Source organism: Chamaea fasciata, unplaced genomic scaffold (genome assembly GCF_029207755.1).
Source record: "Chamaea fasciata isolate MVZ Bird 193981 ecotype frontalis unplaced genomic scaffold, bChaFas1.0.hap1 SCAF_3, whole genome shotgun sequence".
Taxonomy (NCBI): Eukaryota; Metazoa; Chordata; class Aves; order Passeriformes; family Sylviidae; genus Chamaea; species Chamaea fasciata.
Window position 1 is genome coordinate 111,455,795 of NW_027094088.1, and position 22,604 is coordinate 111,478,398.

Genomic DNA, 22,604 nt, shown 5'->3' on the forward strand with positions numbered 1-22,604 from the left:
GAACACGAGCACAGCCACCAGATCTTGTTCATCCTCTGCTTCACGTATCAGCACAGCCCTTGGCACATTTTTAGCTCCTGGCAGCCAACACCAAGCCAAACAATTCCCATGCTTGGCTCAGGTGATGGCAAGAACAATTCCCACCAAGCACTCTGGGCCACCCTGTTTTGGAGGCTGGGACAGAACATAGCAGTCAACACAATTAGGCTTGGCTTTGTCACTGATTTCTGGGCACAGGGTCCAAAGCTGCCCCAGATCTGTGCTAAGGAAAAAGGGATTCTTATGGTCGCTCTCCAAAGCAGACAGTGGAACTTCTTGGGCTTTCCTTTCCAGCACTGAGGTGCTGCTCCCTTCTTTTTCAGAGTATTTTAGCCCTCAGTTGCAGGATTACAACATCCTTTCAACTTGTGGTAGGCAGGTTTACATCTTTCCCAATGGCTTTGGTGCTCACCCGAATTAAAACAGGAAAAAAAAAAAGTGACAGGAGAGGTGCTGAAACAGATGTCCCATTGCAGTGTTAAAATGCCCATATATTGTATATGTTTGTGGAGTCCTGTTATTTCATGCCAGCCATCCCTTCTCAGAAGACAGAAATGAGGGAGGAAAGATTTTATGCTAAATGGAGCCATGTGTTGTTTTTCTTAGCAGAAGGGTTTGGTGGGGTTTTTTTCACCATTTCAGTGCATTCCAATAGTTCCTTAAGGTGTGTTTCTCTTCTAAGTGTTTCTAACAGTAGAGTTCAAATTTCATTAGGTGTGAAAAATCTCAGCATAGGAGGCTCCTTCTGGATATTTTCAGGATTCAAACTGGAAGCAGCTCTGCTGGATACACTTGAAAATCTTAGCAAAGAATTGGCCACTAGAAGTTGTAACTAAAGTGCCCTTCACAAAGAACCAGCTGTTGAATGTGAAATGTGATTTTTTTTTCCTCCAAGAATAACCCCACTTGGATTTTGCTATCTTATTCTTACCAGTTGAAGTAACCATGTTTGGGGTGGGGGTTTTGTGCCTGTTGTTTTAGAAAGATTATTTTAATTAGCAGAGGGACAAAAACTAAGTTCTCAGCAGGAAGTAGGATTAGAAGTTTCTAGAGATGGTTGTGTTCCTGTCAGGTTGAGCCAGGTTTGTGTGACTGCCCTGCCCGCTAACATCCCTACAAAGAGGGATTTTGCTCTGCTTGCACAGAGTTAAATCCTGCCCTTGCTGGAGGTGCTGTCAGAACATCCTGGTGGAGCATTTCCAGTGAAACCTCTTGGGGGTCTCTCGAGGAGTTTCACATCCTCTCATCTGTGGCTGTTCACTTCTAGGGGCTCAGGTGGGGTTCTTTTTCAGTGTCATTCTGAGACAGCACTTAAAGGCTTCAGATTAACGGGGATTTAACTCAAAAATCTTTATAATTACAGTGATGACTGTGCAGAGGGCACCTCGGCCTGAAAAGAGTGGCAATTCATGCAGCTTTTGACAAAAATAGACACGAAGAGCAGTTCTCATGCTCTATTTCCAAACAAGCTAATCTGTGGCCGGGAAATCCTGGCTGCTGCTTTCCCAGCACATTTCTAATGCAGAATTAACCCAGGTGATTGGTGCCTGGAGGGATTTAGACCAAGCTCAGAGGAAACCATCTCTCCTTCATGTCTGTGGGTCATTAGAAGACAGAGAGGCACATGGTTGTTGGTTCAGGGTTTCTCTGTTGGCTTCAGTGCCTGCTCACCTGAGAGTCAGGGAGTTGTGGGATTCATGATCTCCAGAGGATGCACTGGGAAAAGGTGAACTTTGGCGTGGTGGGAAGATCCTAGAGAGATTTTGGCACTTGAGTCCTTGCTGCTGCAATGTGTATTACAATGTCCACATGAACCCGAATTTAAGTGATAAAAGCAGTTCCTCTAATTGGAAACACCATCCATGCAGCCCCACTCTGACACTGAAAACACCATCAGTAAGATTAATAAGAATTCTGGTTCCAAAAATCCCAAAGGAAAGGGCTCTTCTGCATGAACATCCTTCAGCATCTGCCGAAGTGGGGGTTCTTTCAGTGAGAAAAAAATCTACTTTTGCTGAAAAGAAAACAGCAAATTCCTTCCATTCCATTTTCTTAACATTTAGGGGAAGCTGCAGAGCGGAAGACCCATTTCAAACTAAATAGTGTTGAGTTATAAATACTTTTATATCATTTACGCCACGCCAACAGGAGCTCCAAAAGCAAGACACTGTGTGTGTGTCTCTGTTCCCTGATTCCTCCAGCTTCTTTAGGTCTGAGTCAAATCACCAAACTCACTCCACATTCCTGAATGGAATTCTTTGACATCTGTCATGCATTGTTCCCCTTGAAAAGTGAGTTGGTGTGCTGTCATTTCCTTGAACTCTGTCGTTAGAGTCCCACCAGAGGCTCTGGTGGCTGGGTGGAGTTGTTTCAGAAGAGGCTGCTCTGCGGAAGGCAGGATTTGTCTCTAGTTCTACCAATGGACTCACAATGACATTTTCCTCAGGCATAATTTTGGGAGCATAGCTGAGACCAGATTCCTGGAAGGATTACCCTATCCTGTTAAAATAACATTTTTTCTGGCAGAAACCTGTCCCCACATCTGGATTACACTTTATCTAAGCTCTACCTGCCATGCCTGGGCTCCCCAGAGCTGTCCAGACGCAGCAATCACCTGGACTAATTTACTCTGCCCAGCCTGGAAAATCTGATAATATGAGAAGCTTCATCTCCAGGTGCTGAAGAGTTGAGCCAAAGGTCTTCCACATTATTTTTAACATGATGAAAGGGATTATACGACCATGGTTGTGATAAACAGAGGACTGTGATCAGATTTTTTCCATACCTGTAACACAAACAATGTTGGAGCCCAAATACTGGCACTCAGGTGACTGTGCTAAATTGGTCTCTGGTAGAGTTTTGCCTGCCAGCCCTTTCCCAAAGCTTTCCCAAGCATGAGAAAACAAATCCATGTAGTCCAGGAACCATTCCCATTGGGCAGATTGGATAGAACTCCTGAGGGATTTTAACAGGATGGCCAGGGCAGATTCTACCAGCTGGGCTCAGGGTCAACAAATCCTGTTTCTCATTTGGGGTTCAGATACCACCACCAGGTTCTTTTCCCATGTGTCCTTCTCCTCTCTGATGGTTTTTATGAGCCAGTCTGTGGTGACAATTCACCACACAGGACCAAAGATCCCAGTCAGTCAAGTGAGTTGAGGCTTGTTTGTGGACCTCTGCTTATACAGGGACTGAGATTTCCCTTAAGTGCTGCCAGAAATGTTCCAGCTCTGGAACAGGTGTCAGCAGCTTCTTTCCCTACATAAATAGGTAAAACCTGAGATACCTGCAGTTCAGCATGCTGGGAAAGGGGCAAGGCAGTTATGAAAAGCAAAAAGTGGATTTTCATGCTGATGAAGGCTGTGTACACACAGGCCTGTTGAGACCAGCCTTCTTCTCAGTGACGCAACAGAGGGATGTTGTCTTTCTCCTACCACTTGAGGATGTTGGTAGCTCTGTCTGGCTGTTCTAGGGTGTCCTCTGACTGACCATGGCACCCTTCTCACATGAGGAGAGTGTTGGGGGCTTGTTTTACCTGCTTGGCCTTCAGTGGTTTAAATTCATTGTGTCGTGCCACTTGAATATTGCCACATCATGTTGGGTCTGTCAGCTTCTGCTCTGCAGGAGCCACTGTGGGCTATTCTGCTCATCTTGGGGCCAGGAACAGGTTTCAGCAATCCTCCTTTTTCCTCTCTTCACCTTGCTGAGACTCAGCGTTCCCCTCTGAGCTCTTGTGGGGAGGTGGTGGATGCCAAACCACTGTTACCTGCTGTTCATCTTACCATGCTCTTCTTTGGTTATTTCAGTTTTAAATAACCAGTTATTTCCATTTGAACCCCATCCCTGGAAATGTTCAGGGCCAGGCTGGATGGGATCTGAGCAACCTGGGAGAGTGGAAGGTGTCTCTACTCATGGCAGGGTCTTGGAACAAGATGAGTTTTAAGGACCCTTCCCTCTCAAACCATTCCATGATTCACCAGGAAGAGTCAATGGAGAGACAGAGGCATTTCCAGACTACTCATCTCATGTCTCAGACAGCATTCCTGGGGCAAAATAAACACTGAGGCACATGATGGGCAGGGCATCTTCACACAGAGGGTTTTAGAACAGTGGGGAAGCTTTGCCAGTCCTCATGCGGTGGGCGCTGGCCAACGTTTTGAACAGGAGACTGACACTTCACTGAGGTTATTCAAGGACAATCCCAAACAGAGGGTGAATTATCCCATCTCTGCTTGGCCTGGGGTGCTCGTGCCTCTCACAGCAGGATCAGTCTCTGGCTTGCATCCAGGAGGAGATACAGGACTCGATGGCTGCAGGGTTGGAGCTGGTTTGGAGTGACTGAGTTCACAGAGGACATGAATAGGAGGAGACAAGACAGAAGCAGCGCAGATAATGAGAGCACAGATCAGATGAGTGTGGCCAGTCACCTCTTCCTGCAGCAGGGAAAAGGGGGCACTGGGGACAGCTGAAAGGCAGCAGGATGAAAGGGGAGGAAAGAAAGGCCTTTGGGAACACAATCCCTGGTGGCCCCACGGACGCTTCCTCAAGGCAGGGTTGAGGTGTGGGCTGGAGGAGGGACTAAGGAGGGATTCAACTTTTCTGGGGTCACTGAGGACATCTTAATTTAGCAAAAGGAAAAGGGTTTAGGAAGCAGCATTTCAGGACATGAGCCAGACTTTCACTGACAAGGGGCGGGAGGGCAGCTCTCCATGCCAGTGAGATTTTGTGGAGTTGCCCTGGCATGGGTTTTCTCACAGTGAAAGGTTTGGGAACATGGACGTGCCTCTGGTCTAATGTGGAAGAGCTCTCCTTGTGACAGCTTGGACATGGACTTTCCTGTCCAGAAACTCAACACCAGCCTTATGTGGGATTCCAGTGGGATTTGGTGGTAGAAGACTTCCTTGTTATCCAAACCTACTCAGAAATCTGTCCCTGAAAGGAGTTACCTTTGTTTCCTGCCTTTCCCAGTCATCAGCAGTTTTCTATTTCTTATGGAATGGTGATGCTGTGTCCAGGTGAGCTGGATCCAGGAGAATGGGGATGTGATACCCCTTGGAGGAAGGTCCCAGAGGATGTCCCTCACAAAGGAGCAGGTGCTGAGGATGTGAAACTCACCCCTTGCCTGATGAAACCAAAATATTTTCCTTTAGAAAAGAGCAAAGGACAGGACACTGGTGTGATGTCTTTTCCCAGCGTCATGATCTGGATTTTCATCCCTGGTAATTCCAGCTCTTAGTAGAGCACAGAGATGTCACATAAACGTGAGGAGGCCATTCCTGGGTCAGACTTTTGCATCACGTTCACAATAGGTGGAATAGTTCTCATCTGCCATACTGGACTGGTGGCACACTGGAGAAACTGTTTAAGTGTCCTGATATCCACTGAGGAAAGTGAATGGAAAAATGGTCTGTGCAGCCCTTTACTATTTATATACTGGCAATGTTCCATAATTTTCCATGTTCAAGGAGACAAATGAAGAGGGAAAATAAAGGAAAAAAGACACAAGTCATTCCCTCCTCTGATGGGGAAGAAAAAAGAAAGATCAAGCATCAAAATCTATCAAGAAACAATGAAAATCAGACCTGGGGTCTGATTCTGACCTCTTTTACTCTGACACAAACAAATTAAATCAGATTAAAAAATAAGGGAGAGTGACTTTCAGGCCCCATTGTTACAAAAGCAGGATCTGGCTTGATCTCTTTTGTATATAAAATGCATTTTCACTCTGTGTGCATTAAAATGAAAGCCTGTTCCTCGTCTCCTACTGAGCTTCGGGGAGGAACATGCCACCCAAAGGGGAAAACAGGATAACAGGGTTCACAGCACAGGGACCTGAGCAGCCAGGGAGAGATGGGGATGAACTGAAACGTGGCACTTGGCATTAAGCAAGAGCTGCCTCTGCACAGGGGCTGAGGGAAGGTTTCGTGTCATGCTCAATATTTGCCATCCTGCTCACCCGGGAGAAATGTTGGTATCTTCCCATTTTGTTTTAGTGGAGTCTTAAGGAGAATTAATGTCAAAAAAGAAATAGAGCACTGTTTAGGCATCATTTTCAGTGTTAAAGGGACAAGCACCACAGGAAATACTCAGGGAATGCGCTACAGCAACTGCATCCAAATTATGGGCAACCAACAACCTGCAGCTGGATTTGTGATGAAAGCTGTACCAGCCCCTAGCAAAAATCCTCTCTCCTCAGCTGGACAACACTGAGTAAGGCCAAAATGGGTATATTGTAAATTTTAAATATTCATTTGTGTGTGTATGTGTGTGATTTTTTTTTTTCTATTTGACTAGTTATAAAACCCTGCACTACTACATAGCAGGAATAGGCCAGATAGACAGGGATGGGTTTCCCTGCACTGTTTTTGTTCCTAGGCTTTAAAAGCAGCCATGGCAATTTCAAGTCATTGCTTTCGTTCTTTCATGTGGATGGGTTTTTTTTCCAAAGAGCTTTTTTACAAACCTGAGATGACCTTTTTTTTTTTTTTTTTTTTTTTTTTTTTTCTGGACCATGGGTAGGAATCACAGCAGGAAAACCAAACCAGGATGAAATTCAGGGTGTTCATGTGAGCTTCAGCAGTTTCCCTTGAACTCGAAGTTGTTCAGGCTCCTCTCTTCTAGTATCAGATCGCTGTCTGCATTGTACTCAAGTCCACTCATGTTTTCATGATCCAAAGCAACAGCTCTTGTTTCCCTTTCTCAGAGAATCTATTCCTTGGTCTGATATTCTCAGAAATTTAACTTTTATACACCTGCCTTATCTCCCACTGCTTTCTCATCTCTCTGCGCCATTTCCTGTTGCACAGCCTCTGTGCTACATGTGTTTATCATTGAAGAGGGATCATGAGCTCCCCTGAGAAAGCCAGAATCTTTTTGAGTCTGAGGTGGTGTCATTTGAAATGCCCTGAGTGCCTTCCTTCACTCCAGCTCCCAGTTCAGAAATGTTCTTGTCCTCTGTATGCAAGTTTGTCACATCTACCAGCTCCACGTGGTGGTCTGGAATATCCTAAAGCATCTCAAACGTTGCTGGATTCCCACCTGTGATGGTTGCACTAAGCTTTGATCCTCCTTTGAGCAGAGACATCATTTAACCATGAACACCCTGGGGTGAGTCTCTACATTAAGAGCTGAATCCTGTCTGAAATGTCTTGTCAAGCGCACAGGGATGTGGAGAACTATTCCCTACTTTAGCTTGGATTTTATATGAGATCTCGGGTAAATCCTTCAAATCTTGATGCTTCATCTGTCAAATGGGATATCATAGAGCTCTGTCTCCCTGTGCTGAATGTAGGTGAGCAGATGTCTCACAGCAAGGACTTCAGGGTTCATTCCTAAAGGAATCTGGGGGATTATTTTGTGTGCTGTGTCATGCAAGACACAGGGACTTGACTCCTTAATGGTGCTGACTTTGGCCTGTGTATCACTCATGGCTTTCCTAGGGCAGAGAGGTTTGAAGAGAATCCCGATCCATGCCAGTCCGACTCGTTGTGGGCAGGTGGGATACAGAGCTGCAGCCACAAGGCTTCCAGCCCCATAGGAGCTGATTTGCTCCTGGCTCGAGAATGCCTACAGAGATGTGGTTGTGCATGGTGGGAATGTTCCACTCCCAGGACTGAGAACAGAGTGGGAAGAGTGGGAGTGGGCTTTTTTTGAAGTGACTTCAGTGTTTACCTAACCTCATCCCTTTGATAAACAAACCTTGGGAGGGAATTGAAACCTACTCATGCTCCACAAAGGTTTGTCAGTTGCCACGTGCAAGAGTCAGAATCAAAATAAACAATTACTGCTCATGTGATCCAACTTTTCAGGACTTTTTGTTTCAGTTATAATTGAAGAGATCTCTACAGTTGCTTAAAAATAAGGTCTGGAGAAGGTAGGAGGAAAAACAGGGACAGTTCATCCCACAGTCTGTGAGAATTGTAAATTGTATGAAGATGTCGCGGGCTAGAAGTTACAGAGAAAGTTGGTAATGGGAAACTTGTGGTCAAGATGACAAAAGTGCTGTGTCATTGAGGTCTGTGTGAAAGAGTCAGGGAATAATTTCTGTGGCAACATAGTAAGAAGTAAGAGTGATGTAAAAGTCTTTACATTACTCCATGGTTTCTGCTGACATCCACCTACAGATCTCCCCCTTTACACCCAGGTCCACATCCTGCTCATCACCAGGGTGCCAAAATTCACATTCAACACAAGACTTGTGAACTTTTAAACAACAGGAAAAATATGCCAAAATGCCCAGAGATCCTTCCCTCAGATCTTGGTGCAGATGAAGAGACAATGAGCTGATCTGTACAGGGGGGGACTCATCCTGCCTGACTGCCGGTGCTCGCACATCCCCTGACAAGGGATGGAGTCAGACACCTTGGGAGCATGAGTCAACCCCTCCCTGTCCCACACACGGGTGTCAGGACAGGCTGAATCACTTTCTGGGGGTGTCTGCCTCTCTCTGCTGGCTGGAGGAGACGTTCAGATGACTGTCAGCAGCCCGGGTGCCGTGCGAGTGACTCAACTCTCTGAGCCAGCTCTGTGCAATTTACAGCAAAGGCTGTGATTAGTGGAGGGTTCTGCCCTGAAAACATTAGGTAAAGCCTTTATGTGCAAACTGGGGGATTGTTTCAGGTGTGTTTTATTCCCTTCTCTTTTCTAGAATAAATGAGCCCAACAGAAACATTTTTAATCCAGGGTGACACATCTGTCTCCTGTGGGTTGGTGCTGCTTCAGTTTCCCTGTACAGGTACAGCTAATGCTGTACAAGTTTCTGGTAAAACAACACTAAAATAAGGCAATAAATGACATATTTTTTCCCTGCTAATCATTTAAAGTTTTTAAACTGAATAACCAAGAGACAGTGCGACAAACAGTACTTACACACATAACAAAACTTTGTGGCATGACTCATCCTTCCAAAACTGTTAAAAAAGTCTACCAAAGATGTAACTCATCTAGTAGGTTAAAAATGAATCTAATCTACTTCTGAGTGAGTATGAGGCTGCTCATATTTAGAAGTTTCCATCCGTTTTTGGGGAGAGACTGAGGGAGCTGGGCCTGTTCAGTCTGGAGAAGACTGAGAGAGGCTCTCAATAATCCAAACAAATACCTCCAAGGGGTGCCAGAGGATGGTGTCAGACTCTTTGCAGAGGTGCCCACTGACAGGGTGAGGAGCAGTGGCCGTAAAATAAACCACAAGAAGTTCCCCCTCAACATGAGAAAGAACTTCTTTACACTGGGGGAGGCAGAGCACTGGAACAGCTGCCCAGGGAGAGTATGGAGTTCCCTCTCTGGAGACATTCCAAGCCCACCTGGATGTGTTCCTGTGCCACCTGCTCCAGGTGATCCTACCTTGGCAGAGTGATTGGATGATCTCCAGGGCTTCCTTCCAACTCCAACCATTCTGTGAGTCTGTGGCTGGAATCCCCAAGTCCTACGTGCAAATGTTTCTTAGTGAGGACTTAGAACTCAGGGGAAACTGTGATTTTCTTAAAGCTGGTGGCTTAAAGCTTCCCTCTTGGACAAGGCCACTGCTCTCACTGCTTTGCTGTTAGTTGTTTTTTAAAATTCAGTCTGAAATTCTAATGCACATTTGAGCCCAAAGACAAGGGGTTCAGAGGGAAACTCGAGAGCTAATGAAAAGGTGTAGTTTTGGTGGACTTTGCAGGCTGTGAGAATTCCAATGAGGGCAGAGTTGGAGTGTGCCATCCTTCGTGGACTTCTTCTCCATCATCTCTCCTCCAGACACGGATAGGTTGGAAGGAGGGAAATCTGACCCTGCCACCCTGCGGGGTGAGCTCCTCAAAACCAAGACAAATTCTATAGAGTGAGGTCTGAGGAGTCAGTGGACCTTATTTGCATTCCCATGGAAGCCAGCCCCCTGTGAGCAGGGAGAAAAGGTAACCAGAGAAAAAGAAATTTAGGGGTTTTGGGCATTTTACCTTTTTAACTCTGAGCAGCTGCAGCAAGATGTTCCTTGAATTTTCTTAAAGAAGTAAAAGCCAAATAAGATCTGGACCTATCACTCAGTTACACATCAGAGATGGAGGAGCATTTCTCATTGTTTTGCTTGGAACCATGAGCAGTTTTTCCTTTGGACTTTTATCTGATATTCCAAAATAAATCTTTGACTTAGGCCAAATCCAGCCATAGCTACTAAATTACTGAGCTTCCCAAATATGGATTTTGGTCCATCAGCTGTTTCCTCACCTGCAGAAGAGTTGTCCAGTGAGCAGAAGTGGGGGCAAAGGAATAAGATGCCAGCAGCTCTTTCTTTTCCTGGGAATCTCTCACTTAATTTTTATCGTGATGCTTTGCTCCATGAGTCATTCAATCTACCCTTGTGATAATCAATGGAATTATATTTTTTTAAAGCCTCTCAAGTGTGGTGGGGCCACTGTTTTTATCTTCTGGAGGAAATAAATTGTTTAAGTGTTGGTTGGGATGGAGAATAAGACCAGGTCCCTTTGGAATATCATGAGGTGCCCCATGTCAGGGTGCAGGGGGACGTGTTGGGAACTGAAGGTGTCCCAGTGCAGGCTCTGCTGTCCCTGCCATGACATTTGGATTTGTGCTCCAGCCAGGAGACAAGACTGGGGAAGAGCTACCTCCAGTATAGGTCTTGAGTCCATCCTGGAAACAAGGCAGAGGTTTTGCTGGAGAGATCTGATGCTTTTGTTTGGGACTCTTTCGAGGGTGTTGATGAGTCTTGATGCTCCCTGGATTTATATGTTTATCTGCATGGGACAAAAACCTTGTTTTTCCAGAAGGCAAATGCAAATGGGGATTCCTGAGTAAGGCAGAATCAATGGGAATGTTGTTTAAATAAGAGTATTTTAAAATTAAAAAAGAATCCATGCAGTTTCAGGGAATACAGGTGTCCTGCTCTTACTGTGGTGCATTCCAAGAGAGATTCCGCTCTCCACGGAAGTAACTTTCACACTTGGGCTTCAGCATTTAGATGGGATCTGGATTTCAAACTCTCAAATGTGGATCCAGTCAGGATGAGCACAGAGGCTGTTCCCTACTGGAACAGCTGGGGTGGGGTGGCCGATCCAGTGGCTCAGGAAGATAAGGACAAGGAGTCAGAGAATTCCTGAATACGGCACCATTTCCAATTCCCACACTGATATCTCTGTATTTCTCTCCTCCAGACTGTAAGGACAACCTGACGTGAGTTGAACCTTCAGGCTCCCGAGCCTGCCCCAGATGCAATAATTTAGTGAGCAGATGATGTTTTCCACCAAAGCTCCTGTCTAACTCAGTGGATCTGTGTGTCTTCCGGCAGGTGTGTCCTCTGTGGCCTCCCTGATGTCCCTGGCTTGGGTGCTAGCCTCCTATCACAAGCTTCTTCGGGACTCTAGGGACGACAAGAAGAGTATGAGCTACAGAGGGGCCCTCATCCATCTCTTCTGGCGCCTCTTCACCATCTCATCCCGAGTTATTTCTTTTGCTCTCTTTGCTTCCATCTTCCAGCTCTACTTTGGGATCTTTGTAGTGGTCCATTGGTGTGCCATGGCTTTCTGGATCATCCATGGTGGGACAGATTTCTGCATGTCTAAGTGGGAGGAGATCCTCTTCAACATGGTGGTAGGGATTGTGTACATTTTCTGCTGGTTTAATGTCAAGGAAGGGCGGACTCGATACCGAATGTTTGCGTATTACACGGTGGTCCTGACGGAGAACGCTGCCTTGACGCTCCTTTGGTATTTTTACAGAGATCCCGACACCACTGACTCCTATGCCGTGCCAGCACTGTGTTGTGTCTTTCTTAGCTTTGCTGCTGGGATAGCTTTGATGCTGTTATATTATGGTGTGCTGCATCCCATGGGGCCAAGAGCTAAGATCTTTGCCAGCTCCTGTTGCGCCGAGCTGCTCTGGGGCATTCCTTTGCCCCCCGATGTTGAGCCCATGGCGCCTCAAACCCCTGGGTACCGGGGGGCCCAGGCTACGCCCACCAGAGCGGTCACGGAGCAACAGGAGGAACTCACAGCTGACACTTGCTTGCCCGTTTTCCAGGTGAGAGCAATGGTACCATCTACTCCATCTGGGCGACCCTACCCCCCCGAGGGGCCTCTCATTAAGATTGACATCCCAAGAAAAAGATATCCTGCCTGGGATGCTCATTTTGTAGACAGGAGGTTAAGAAGAACTATCAACATCCTCCAATATGTCACCCCCACAGCTGTAGGTATTAGGTATAGAGATGGACCTCTCTTATATGAGTTGCTACAATATGAATCTTCACTTTAAAGCTCCTTAAAGCAAAAGTAAAAGAGGGGACCTTATTTTTGTTTACGGTAAACACAGATCATGAAACAAACACAAACCTTCAGATAAGCTTTCTTTCTGGTTGCTGTATGTATAAAAAAAAAAAAGATATTCTCTATGTTTTGTAAGTAAAAACAAAAAGAAAAACTTTTCTTTTGTTTTTTACACACAAGAAACAGTATTTCAACTTCCACACCTAGGATTCACAGGTGGAGAAGGAGGCATCTCCACATCAGTTTTATACCGTACACCAAGTGTAGAACATTATTTATGGGATTGGTGCTGATTGAAAAATAAAAAAAAAAAAACAAACAAACAAACCTACAACTGCCTTATGCCCTTAGGTGCTGAGTTTCATTAAGTACTGTCACCTTTCTCATGCAAAACTCTTCTATGATTATATGCCAGGAAAAAAACAAAAGAAAAACCAACCATCCAACTGAAATGCCAACCTTAAAATTAAAAAAAAAATAACAACAACAACAAAAAGAGAGAAATGTATGAAAAAAAAATTAATCCAGTTGCTCTTATTGGATTTAGCAGAAAAAAACCCCTCCAAATATCTAAAGATAAGAAAGCAAAGATAAGAAAGCAAAGCCAAGACAACCCCAATGAGTTTGATTTTTTTTCCAACAGCTGAAAGACAAAATCAGGTCTGTAAGATAATTTGGCAAGGAATTTATAACACCATTGGGCCAAGACTTGACCGAGTCATGTTATAAAGACGACCCCACCATGGAACCGTTTTCCTCGTGGAAATGGACCCTGTACAAAGGTGGGATTGTACCAGATCAGTGTGAAAATACAGGATCTGATCTTGTTCCCAACAACTGCTCGTGCTAATGACCCACTGTCTCCAGTGGTGCAAATACCAACAGTCTGAGCCCAGAATAAGGCCTGCCACCTTAATTTCTGGAAAATGAGAAATTATCAAAATTACAAACCAAAAACATGATCCGAAAGTACATTTCCACATATCTAACAATTATTTCAGTAATAATAAAACTCAGCATGGTAGCAAAAAGCGAGTCAATTTAAAGGCACAATACTTGATCAGTGACTGGCAAAATAATTTGACCTACTGTATCATTTTAAGGCTGTGAAAGGCATACATGTATTATTTGTAATCTCGTGTAAGACCTGTCATGTCTCATTCAGTGCGAGCCTTAAAGTGATTGTAAAGCATCCTTCGTTCCATTTTGGGGATTTTTGGGTTTTGATTTTTTGTTTTGTTTCTGTTTTGTTTTTAAGGAAAACAAAACATGAAAAGTCGGGATATAAAAAAAACACAAAAACACAAAAAACAAACAACAACAAAACAACCAACAAAAAAACTTCTTCAAACGGTAATAACCTGTAAAACTGACTCACGTCTCGAGATGATTTGGTGCTTTTGTAATTTTTCGTTGATGTTGTTGTTGTGATTTAGCTGAGAAAAAATTCTTCGACTCGGTTACGTGTGGGGAACTGCTGATAAAAAAAAAACTGTCTCGTGTCACCCTCTACTGTAAGTACATGGCGAGAAACAACAACCAGAGGAAATCCAAGAGCGTAGCGAGAGCGCCGTGGTTTAGCTTAGCCTTCCACCGCCGGGAGATGCTGCCACCTCTGATGCTGGCAAAGCCCAAACCGAGGGCTGTGGGGTTGTCTTGACATTTCCGAATTAACCCGCTTGGTTGTCTGAACATTCTCATCGATTCTGATTCTGTTTCTGTGCTGGAATCTCTTGGGGTTTTTTTGGTTTTTTTTTTTGTTTTTTTGGTTGGTTTTGGTTTTTTTTTTTAGTTAAATCACCGGGTTTGCGTCTATCTGACACCTTTTTTTTTTCTCCGTTTTGAGAGTATTGCTCCTTTAAAGGAATATTCCTGTTTCAGGGCATCTTTTCAATCCCACCATCCCTCTACTTGGGAGGGGAAAAAACAACAACAACAAAATGAGATATTTTTAAGTGAATGCTGTAGTATTTTCTGTGTGTAATTGCAATTTTTTATTCCAGAAATACTGTAACTGTCTAGGGTGCAAAACTCCCATGCTGACCTATTCTGAAGAGAAGATCAGCATGGGGGGATATTTTTTAATTATGATTATGATTTTTTTTTAATTTCAGGAATCAGTTGGTTTTTTTAATTATGATAGCATTTAAAGAAACTAGTACCAATTTTATATAACAGTTTAAAGAAGCTGAATGCTTTCTTCGCCTGAATATACCTGAAGAGAAACATTTTTTTCAATCAGTGATCCTTTGCAGTGTTCTGAGAAAATGTTGGGGTTTCTTCAGTTGTTTCATTTTGTTTTGTAAAGGAAACTTTTAACTGGTGTCTGTCCCTTTCAAGGAGGGCAGGACTCCTTCAGGCCAAACTATAGACACACGGCAAAGTTTATACAAAGCCAAATTGTCACTGGTACTGTAATTCCCAGTCAAACTCCATTTCAGGCAGATGTTTCTGGGCTCTGATTACAACCAATGTGATGGTCACATTTTCGTGCAAAGGGAGGGATTTGGTCTTGTCATCCCCTATCTAACTCTTCAGTCCCTTGTTTGCTGTGCCCATAGATACATATATATATGTATATGTATATATATGTATATATATATGTATATATATATATATACATGAACTGATATATATTTGTGAAAAGCTTTCATTTCCCTCCTCCATTGTCTGTGCCCCACAGTCAGTCCTTCTCAAGTGTCCTACTAACATTTCACCCTGTTTTTCCCCTGATCAGTGTGGTGTCTCCATAAAAGGAGGTAATTTGTGAAGTGAACTCGCCGTCCCCACCTGCTGAGTGCTAAAAACACGGAGGTGCCCATCCTCCAGCTACAGGCCTGCATTTCTCCTTCCAGAACTTTCTTTTGACTTGCCTTTAATGTTAGTGTAGGCTTATCTTGATCTCATTCCCCATGTAAAGGCTCCCCTTGGTCCTTGCATGAAGAGCTCTCCTCCTCACATCTGCATTTCCGTGGCAAAAGCATGAGAAAGGAATGGATGGCAAACAGCCCTGCTGTTCCTCGGGAACCATTTTTCCAGGAGGTGGCATTCTCGTTTTCAGAAGCACCGTAAGAAGGTCCTGCTCCCCAAACTCATCAACCTCGAGGTCTGGAAATGTGGTGCTGATCACTGACCCCATTGAACAGCCAGACCCTTCCCACCAGGACAGTGACAACGAGCCAAGGCACAGTCACCAGGTGCCAGGAGGAGGAGACCCTCCAGTGTTGCCTCTCATGAGCAACTCCAGCCTGCCTTCCCTCAGGAACGGGATCTTACTCCACACCACCACACCAACAGCCGTCGCCTCCGCCCCATGCCAGGAGCGGAGGGGCAAAACACTCTGGAAGTGTCCTTACTTCTCAATGCAGTGCTAAACTTCTCACAACCAAACCAGCTTAACCAAGGGCTTGACACGTCCCTGTTCCAAAGTCCTCCTCCTTTTTGGCTCGTAGTGTGGATAACAACAAAGGCAGGTGTCTCCACTGCGAGTTAAGACTGTGTCATTAATTGCATAAACTTTCTGCCTCTGCTTCTCCTTTCTTTGAATGATGTCCATCAGCATCTTAATTTAGCAAAGGATTTCCAGGGAGAGCCTGTGTCGTCCCTGAAGAACTATTTCTTTTTCCAGGACTTCATTACAGCCTTAAAGTAAAGCACGTGCTCTGCCACTACCCCCAACATGTTCCTGGTGGACAGTTTGGGGTGGTGACCATTTCTTTTTGGGATTACCTGTGATCTTGTTGCCAAACAGCGCCTTTTGCCAAGCCAAAAGCTCAGGGTGGAAAACTACCCCAGCTCTCTATTGGTACTAATCCCAGTGCTAAGTCTTGTCCTCTCCTCCTGTTTTATTTCTTTGCCCTTTGATTTTTTTTTTGGTGTGCACTTTTGCAGGATGATCAGCAACTTGTTTTGGTTTCACTTTGATTTTAACTCCTCAGCTTTTCCCCAGTACCTTTTTTATACCATATCCCACCTTCTGGCCAGAAGATACTGCATGAGGGGCTTTTCAAACTGCCATGGAGAAGGTTGAGCCTGTATTTATTCACATCACAAGATCGGTGGGCAACTTCTCTGGCACATTTGTGGTGCTGAATTCACCCTGGGATCATCTAAACCAGCCAACTGTGTCATGCCAGGGCAATGCCGAGGCACGAGGGCTCCACCATCCCGACTGTTATTGTTCAAACCTTCCCTGGCATGGTTTTGATCCACTCCAAGGAGCCCTGGGCTCAGGCACAGGTTGCCCAGGCTTTGGCACTGACCAGAGACCGTCCCCACTCGGCAGTGTGGATGCAGCTGCTCCATATCGGGGGTGGAAGATTTTAGGATGGGGCTAGCACTACTCAGTTGGCTTCATGGCCAGAATGGATCCTGGAAGTGCTTAATTTCCTGATAAAGATGTAACTCCATGCCACAGAGCAGGATGCAGGACGTGGTGGAATACGTCAGCTCTGATCTGGCATTTTCCTGTTTCCTCCCTGATTCAATGGACAAGTTGTTTTTCAGTTCACTTTGTTCCTTTTGCTGAGGTTGTTTTGCAAACTGTGTCACTTTTATGGCTCAGATGCCAACCCATCCATCCCTCCATCCATGTCAGATGGATGGCATGTTTACTGTGATAGTGTTACACATCCATAGGCAGCTAATTCGGAGACAGGAACCATTCAGACCAGACCAAATCAACAGTGGAAACACAGGAATTACAAGGTCCCTGCCCATGCCCTTGTCATGCTTTGCCACCCACACGAGGCATTTTTCATCTGCAGCAAATCCAACCTGAACTGCAGAAGAGGAGCCAATGGTGAATAATTACCAGTGCAAAGTGCAAGTGAGACACCCATTTCAAGTGTAAATATATATATTTTCAGTGTTTGGTATTGGAGCTAATTTCTCTGCTTCACCCGGTTTTTTTGTGCACCTGCCAAAAATCAGCAGTCATTTGCATGCATTTTTATTTAAAGCTGACTGGATGAAACAGGGCAAAATTAATTCCAAGCTTTAGTGAATGGTCTGCTAAAACCTGGCTCACGTGAGGAGCATCGCTATTGACTTTCAGAGTGCAATCACCCTGTGCTCTTCAGATATATTTTTGTACACACAAGATTCACTTCACAATTTATCCCACCCCTGGCCCTGCATGTCACACCTGTCACCCGCACACCTGCAGCATGACTAAACCTCCTGAAGAAAATGTGGTCTGAGGTTAGTCCAGCATGATTTCGTTGAAGCTCAGAGGTGCTTTGAAAAGGAAAACTTACTACTGTGCATTTGCAAAACCTTTTAGTGCCTGCTTGCTGGGCAGCTTGGGCAGGAGACAATTTGGAAGCTGCCGGAGTCAGCGGAAAATTGTGGAGACAGGCTTTCCTAGGATTTTTCCTTCTTTTACTGGGTTTGCTTTTCTCTGGGTTCTGTTCAGATCGAATGTGGTCCTGCTAAAGAAAACCCACCAGAAAACAAAAACCCAAATAACCATGACAAAATAAGGTCTATGCCAATCCCCACAGAAGCTGAGGTGGCTGATGTAGGATGGTAGGGATGATGTGAACTCCGTAGTGGACCCTTTGCTTACTGGAGCTTGCATGCTGTTCTTTTGGCAGTTGTCTCAAGCCCTGGGGGCTCTGGGGATGGTGCTTTCCCAGGGTTATGATTGCTGGTTTTATTTTTCCTTGGAGCTCAGGTGTATTCTGGTGCAGAGAATCTCAGCCTGGTTTGAACGAGGAGATTTGAGGCTATCCCAAATAGACGTGGGCAAACCTTTCACTGTGTGCAGAACGCATTTCCAGACCTTTGGGTACCGCTAGAGATTGTTGCAATCCACTTAATTCTCCATGAGCACGTTCAGAATCGCTTCATTGTTCTGTTGTGTTTGAACTTGGGAATAACTTGGTGTGGTGACTCTTTCCTGTCGAGGTGTGATGTGAAGAAAGGGAGGAGCTTTCCTGCTGTGCTGGGTATTGCCTGTGTTCAACCCTTGTTCCTTACTTGAAGCTCGGACAGTGGGATAATGAGAAAAATGGGAAAATGAGATGACGGATCACTGCATGTGTTCCATTGGCTCTTCGCTGATGAGGAGGGAGGCAATTGGTGACTATTAAAACAAATCTGCATAAACCATCTGGACCTCAGTGTATATTCAGACATGCACAGGACCCAATTGGAAAGTGATGATGTTGATAAGATAATGTGGATACCATTTCCCGTTGTTTATTAAAAACCTAAAAATGAAACCAAACCAAAACAGAGCCCTGCAAATGGAAAAAAAATTATTTGAGAGCATAAACCTTCTTGTGCCCTCCCCATTCCTTTGGGACACATGCAGCAAGGCAACTGTTTGAAAGCCAGGCACTTTGTAATCCGCGGAGTTAATTGGATTTGTGCAATGCTGTGTTTGTCAGATGGTCTCTTACAGAGAGTGTAGGAAGTGGCCACGGTCTAAAAGTCATTGTAGATTTTTGGGTGACAGTACTCCTGGGTTTCGACCCCAGCTCTGCCACGAAGTTGCTGTGTAACCTTGGGCAAGTGATTTAACCTTTCTGTGCCTACAGTTTACCCATCTGTACATGGGTATAATAATATTTACCTACCTCACAGGGGTGTTGTGAGGCTTAAGTTAATGTGTGTGAGAGGTGCTGGAAGTGCGCCGCGAAAATTTCATTCTTGCTGGGTTTGTGCTGTTGTGGGGGATGAGCAGTGAAAGGGTGGGTTACAACATGCAGAAGGAAAACCTGCTGGTGCATGTCTTGAGAAAGTGATTTGAAGTCTTTTCTCTCCCCAAAAGCAAGGAACGGAGAAAATTGTTGTGCGCCAACTGAACAGCCTTGCTTTCCTGGTCAAATGTAACAGCACTATTTGCAATATTATTTTCTTACACAACAGGTGACCTTTCCCTTTTCCTTGCTGTTTCTGAAAACTTGAAACTAAAGATGAAAAAAGTATTTCTGAACCGAACAGATTACTGATGAATACTTGAATTTCTTTAAAAGTTGCTCTCATCAGCCACGGTTAAATGTGCACTAATCTTTCAGTCATCAGCTTCCATCTGAATACAGTGAAAAATTTGCTCACGCTGTTTTGGAATAGCCTGGACCTTATTTGGGAGGCTAGTATTGCTGAGGACTCTTGTAGGCATGGGAAAACTAGTGTCTCAACTGATAAACACATGAAAAAATATCTTTTTTTTCTTTCGGTTTTTGCCTTTTAAGTTCCTTGACTGCCTAAGACAGCACAATAATTGCAGATTACTTGGTTGTACAGTAGCTTTTAATTTTTTTTTTAGTTTTTGAACTATTTCCTTACATGAAGGGCGAAGGTGGGATGTGAAAGGATAAAATAGACCCAACGCTGCTCCTGTGCAACTCTTCCCGAAGTCCCTGCTTTCCTGGAGAAAAAACCTGTGCCACATCTAGAGAGACCAGACCAGGCTGCCTTCACTGTCCTCCTGCAGGCAAAACCTCCCTTTCCACCTGTGGGAGTTTTGGCTGTTGGTTCCGTGTCCATTGAGGTGGATTCGTTCCTGGTTGAGCCCCAAGCCACTCGGGTGAAAGCCAGGATAACTTTCTTTAGAACGAGGGAAGGGATCCAATGCATTGCTCCAAATGTCACCACTGGTCAGATGATTCAGAAGGGAAAAACATGTGATAAGAAAGCCTGGGGTTTAGGGGGTTTTTTTGGTGTTTTGATTGTCTAAATGTCCTGACCATTATATGATGTCTCTTGTGGGAAAATGCAGTGCCGGGCAGGACTCCCTGCTCCCTTTTAGAGAAGATTTGTGAAGTCTGCTCACGCACTCCTTACTCAGGCAAAATTCCTGGGTTTTGTTGTTGGGTCTCCTTTTCTGTCCTGAGTAAGGACTGCGGAGTCTGGTCTGTTTGGGGTCACTGTGGGGTGTTTCAGGTGGCTATTGTCTTCTCTAGCCCAAGACTTGCCTTGCATGAAGCAAGAAGGAAGCTCTGGCTTGGTCTGCCACGTACCTTCCCTGTCCCTTCTCCATATCCACCATGGGGAGGGAGTTCAAAATCTTCTGGCTACAGGGGCCAGGCTCTTCCACCTGAATTTCCAGGCAGCTGCACATCTTCCTGCTGGGGCAGAGCAAATTTAGAAGCCCCCACTCCTGCAGATGGGCCGTCGCTCATCCGCATTGGCCTTGGGTCTGCTCCTTCCCCGTCCTTCTCCCCAGCTGTTTCTTTGCCCTGTTTTAAGCACTCAGCTTGGTGCTTCTGGGTTCTTTTTATTGCTTCTGTTCCAAAAAAAAGAAAAAAAAAAAAAAAAAGAAAAAAAAGAGATTGAAGTTGGGAAAAAAACAGCAATGTAACTCCTTCGGTGCTATGCTAACTACTTTGTTTGACCCAACCAAATGCTGGCCAACAAACGGATATTCCCTCTTTGTCCTAAAAAAGCACCACACATCTGTGTCTTGAACAGGGATGGACTGAGAGGGCTGAGAGAGGGCAAGTGTGGTTTTGAAAGCAATTAAAGTCTCATGTGTAAGGAAAAAAAGATGTAGGTGCAGACTGCTTTCAAAGCTCGTTGCCGCCCACCTCGTGGAATTAAATAGGATATAGCCTATAAGGTAATGAGGGCATTATATATATATATATATATATATATATTAAAAAAAAAAGACAAAAAGTTCACATTATTGATAAATCACCCTTTAATTCTCCTGAAATTGCACTGTTTAACAGGGAAAACACCTGGCTGTGCTTGCACCCGGTTGTTTTGGTATGACCCACTTCGGCAGCGAAAGTAAAACAGCAGGAAGAGAGAGAATTCCTCCTACTATATATTGAGCCTGAAGTGAAGTGTGTGCCTATGAATTTTCAGGATTAAAGGGATTAATCAACATGTATGTCTGAGTCTATATCCCCAGTCCCATGGAAATATAGGTGAGCATACATGCCACGTTACTGCAGCAGTATATATGTTTTAATATATATGGACACATTGTGAATTCCAAAGGGCTTTTTAGAGATGAGGAAGGTCATTCCTGGTGAGAGGTGCTAGCAATTTGGGATTTGCAAGCAGGGTTGAAATAAACATTCCTTATAGGGGCGTTGGGTTTTTTTGTTTGGTTTTTTTTTTTTTTTTAATTAAAAGACCATCAGAAGCTTAAGGTTGTGAAGAAATGCTGTCCCACCTGATTTTCCATTTCTTAAGATGTTTGGAAGTCAAAATCACACCAAACATGAGGGCCAAACGCAGCATCAGTATGAATCAATAGAGCTCCACTGATGGCCAGGTGCCTCCTTACAATATCTATGCTAAAACCAGTAATTTCTACTGGTGCTGGGGAGGCCAAACAGGGCCCTGTTGGTCTTTTTCTTCAACTGTGACAACAGATTTCAGCTTTGAGCTTCTAGAGTTTGTCAAAACCAAGGGAAAACTTGGGCAAAAGCAGGAGTATCCTTCCAAGAGGAGCCATCTGAGTGTAGCCTGCCCCTGATCTCTATGGGGGCTTTGTAGTCCCTGGTCTTAGCTGAGGAAGAGATGGTTTCTCCTTTCACCACTATCAGCACTGTGGTGAGAACAGCCCTGTCAACACACGCAGGAAACGGGGCCCTCCTTTGCAGGGAGTAAACCCTCCAAATCTGATTTCAAGTCCTTAAAATTCAAATGCCAAATGCCACTCGAAGGGAATGATTATTGTTTTGCCTCCAGATGTCATTCCCGTTCATCAGTCACAAGGACAAGCAGCTCATATTTTCCTTTCTAGCTGTATTTACCAATAAAACTCCCTGCCAGTGCCAGAACCTCCTCCCCTCAGCCCCAGCTGAACGCCACCTGCATGCCGCCCCCGCCTTTCCTCCCCTTCTTCCACTCTAAAAGCAAACACTGTTCCTTCTTAACTAGGGAAGATCCAGGACAAATGCCAGCTGATTACACCTGCAATCTGTTCACTTGAGGGGTTGGTTTCGGTTTCTGAGGGCACGCGAGTACACACAGGGACCCGTGCCCGCAGGAATTTCAGTAGCCTGAAATTCCTTCAGGAATTGACTTCAACTGGGTGATTCTTGGGGTCATCCCATTCAGGGACAGGAGCTGAACTTCCATGATCCTTGTGGGTCCTTTCCTACTCAGGACATTTTGTGATTCTATGAGCTGACTCTGTGGGAGAAACTACAAAGTGCTCCCCAAGCAATCCCCTCAAATTTTTTCAGTTTCACACCATTCCCATGTAACCTGTTCTTTTCAACAATCATTGAAATCTCGGTATCAGCCAACAAATTCATGATGGATAAGTAGTAGGAAGAGTGGATTGGTTTTACTTATCCATAGACCTCCCAGAACTATCTGAGCAATTAAACAAGCCTTAAA

At 44.7% G+C, this 22,604-nt stretch overlaps 1 protein-coding gene across 1 annotated transcript in view; it reads left to right on the forward strand.

Moving 5' to 3' along the window:
• XKR6 (XK related 6) overlaps positions 1-14,398 on the forward strand; it is a 168,894-nt gene extending 154,496 nt beyond the window's left edge. The window contains exon 3 of the mRNA XM_066180116.1: positions 11,315-14,398. Coding sequence (XP_066036213.1) covers positions 11,315-12,279 — 965 coding nt within the window. The 3' untranslated portion in view covers positions 12,280-14,398. The remainder of the gene's footprint in view (positions 1-11,314) is intronic.
• The last annotated feature ends 8,206 nt before the right edge of the window (positions 14,399-22,604 follow it).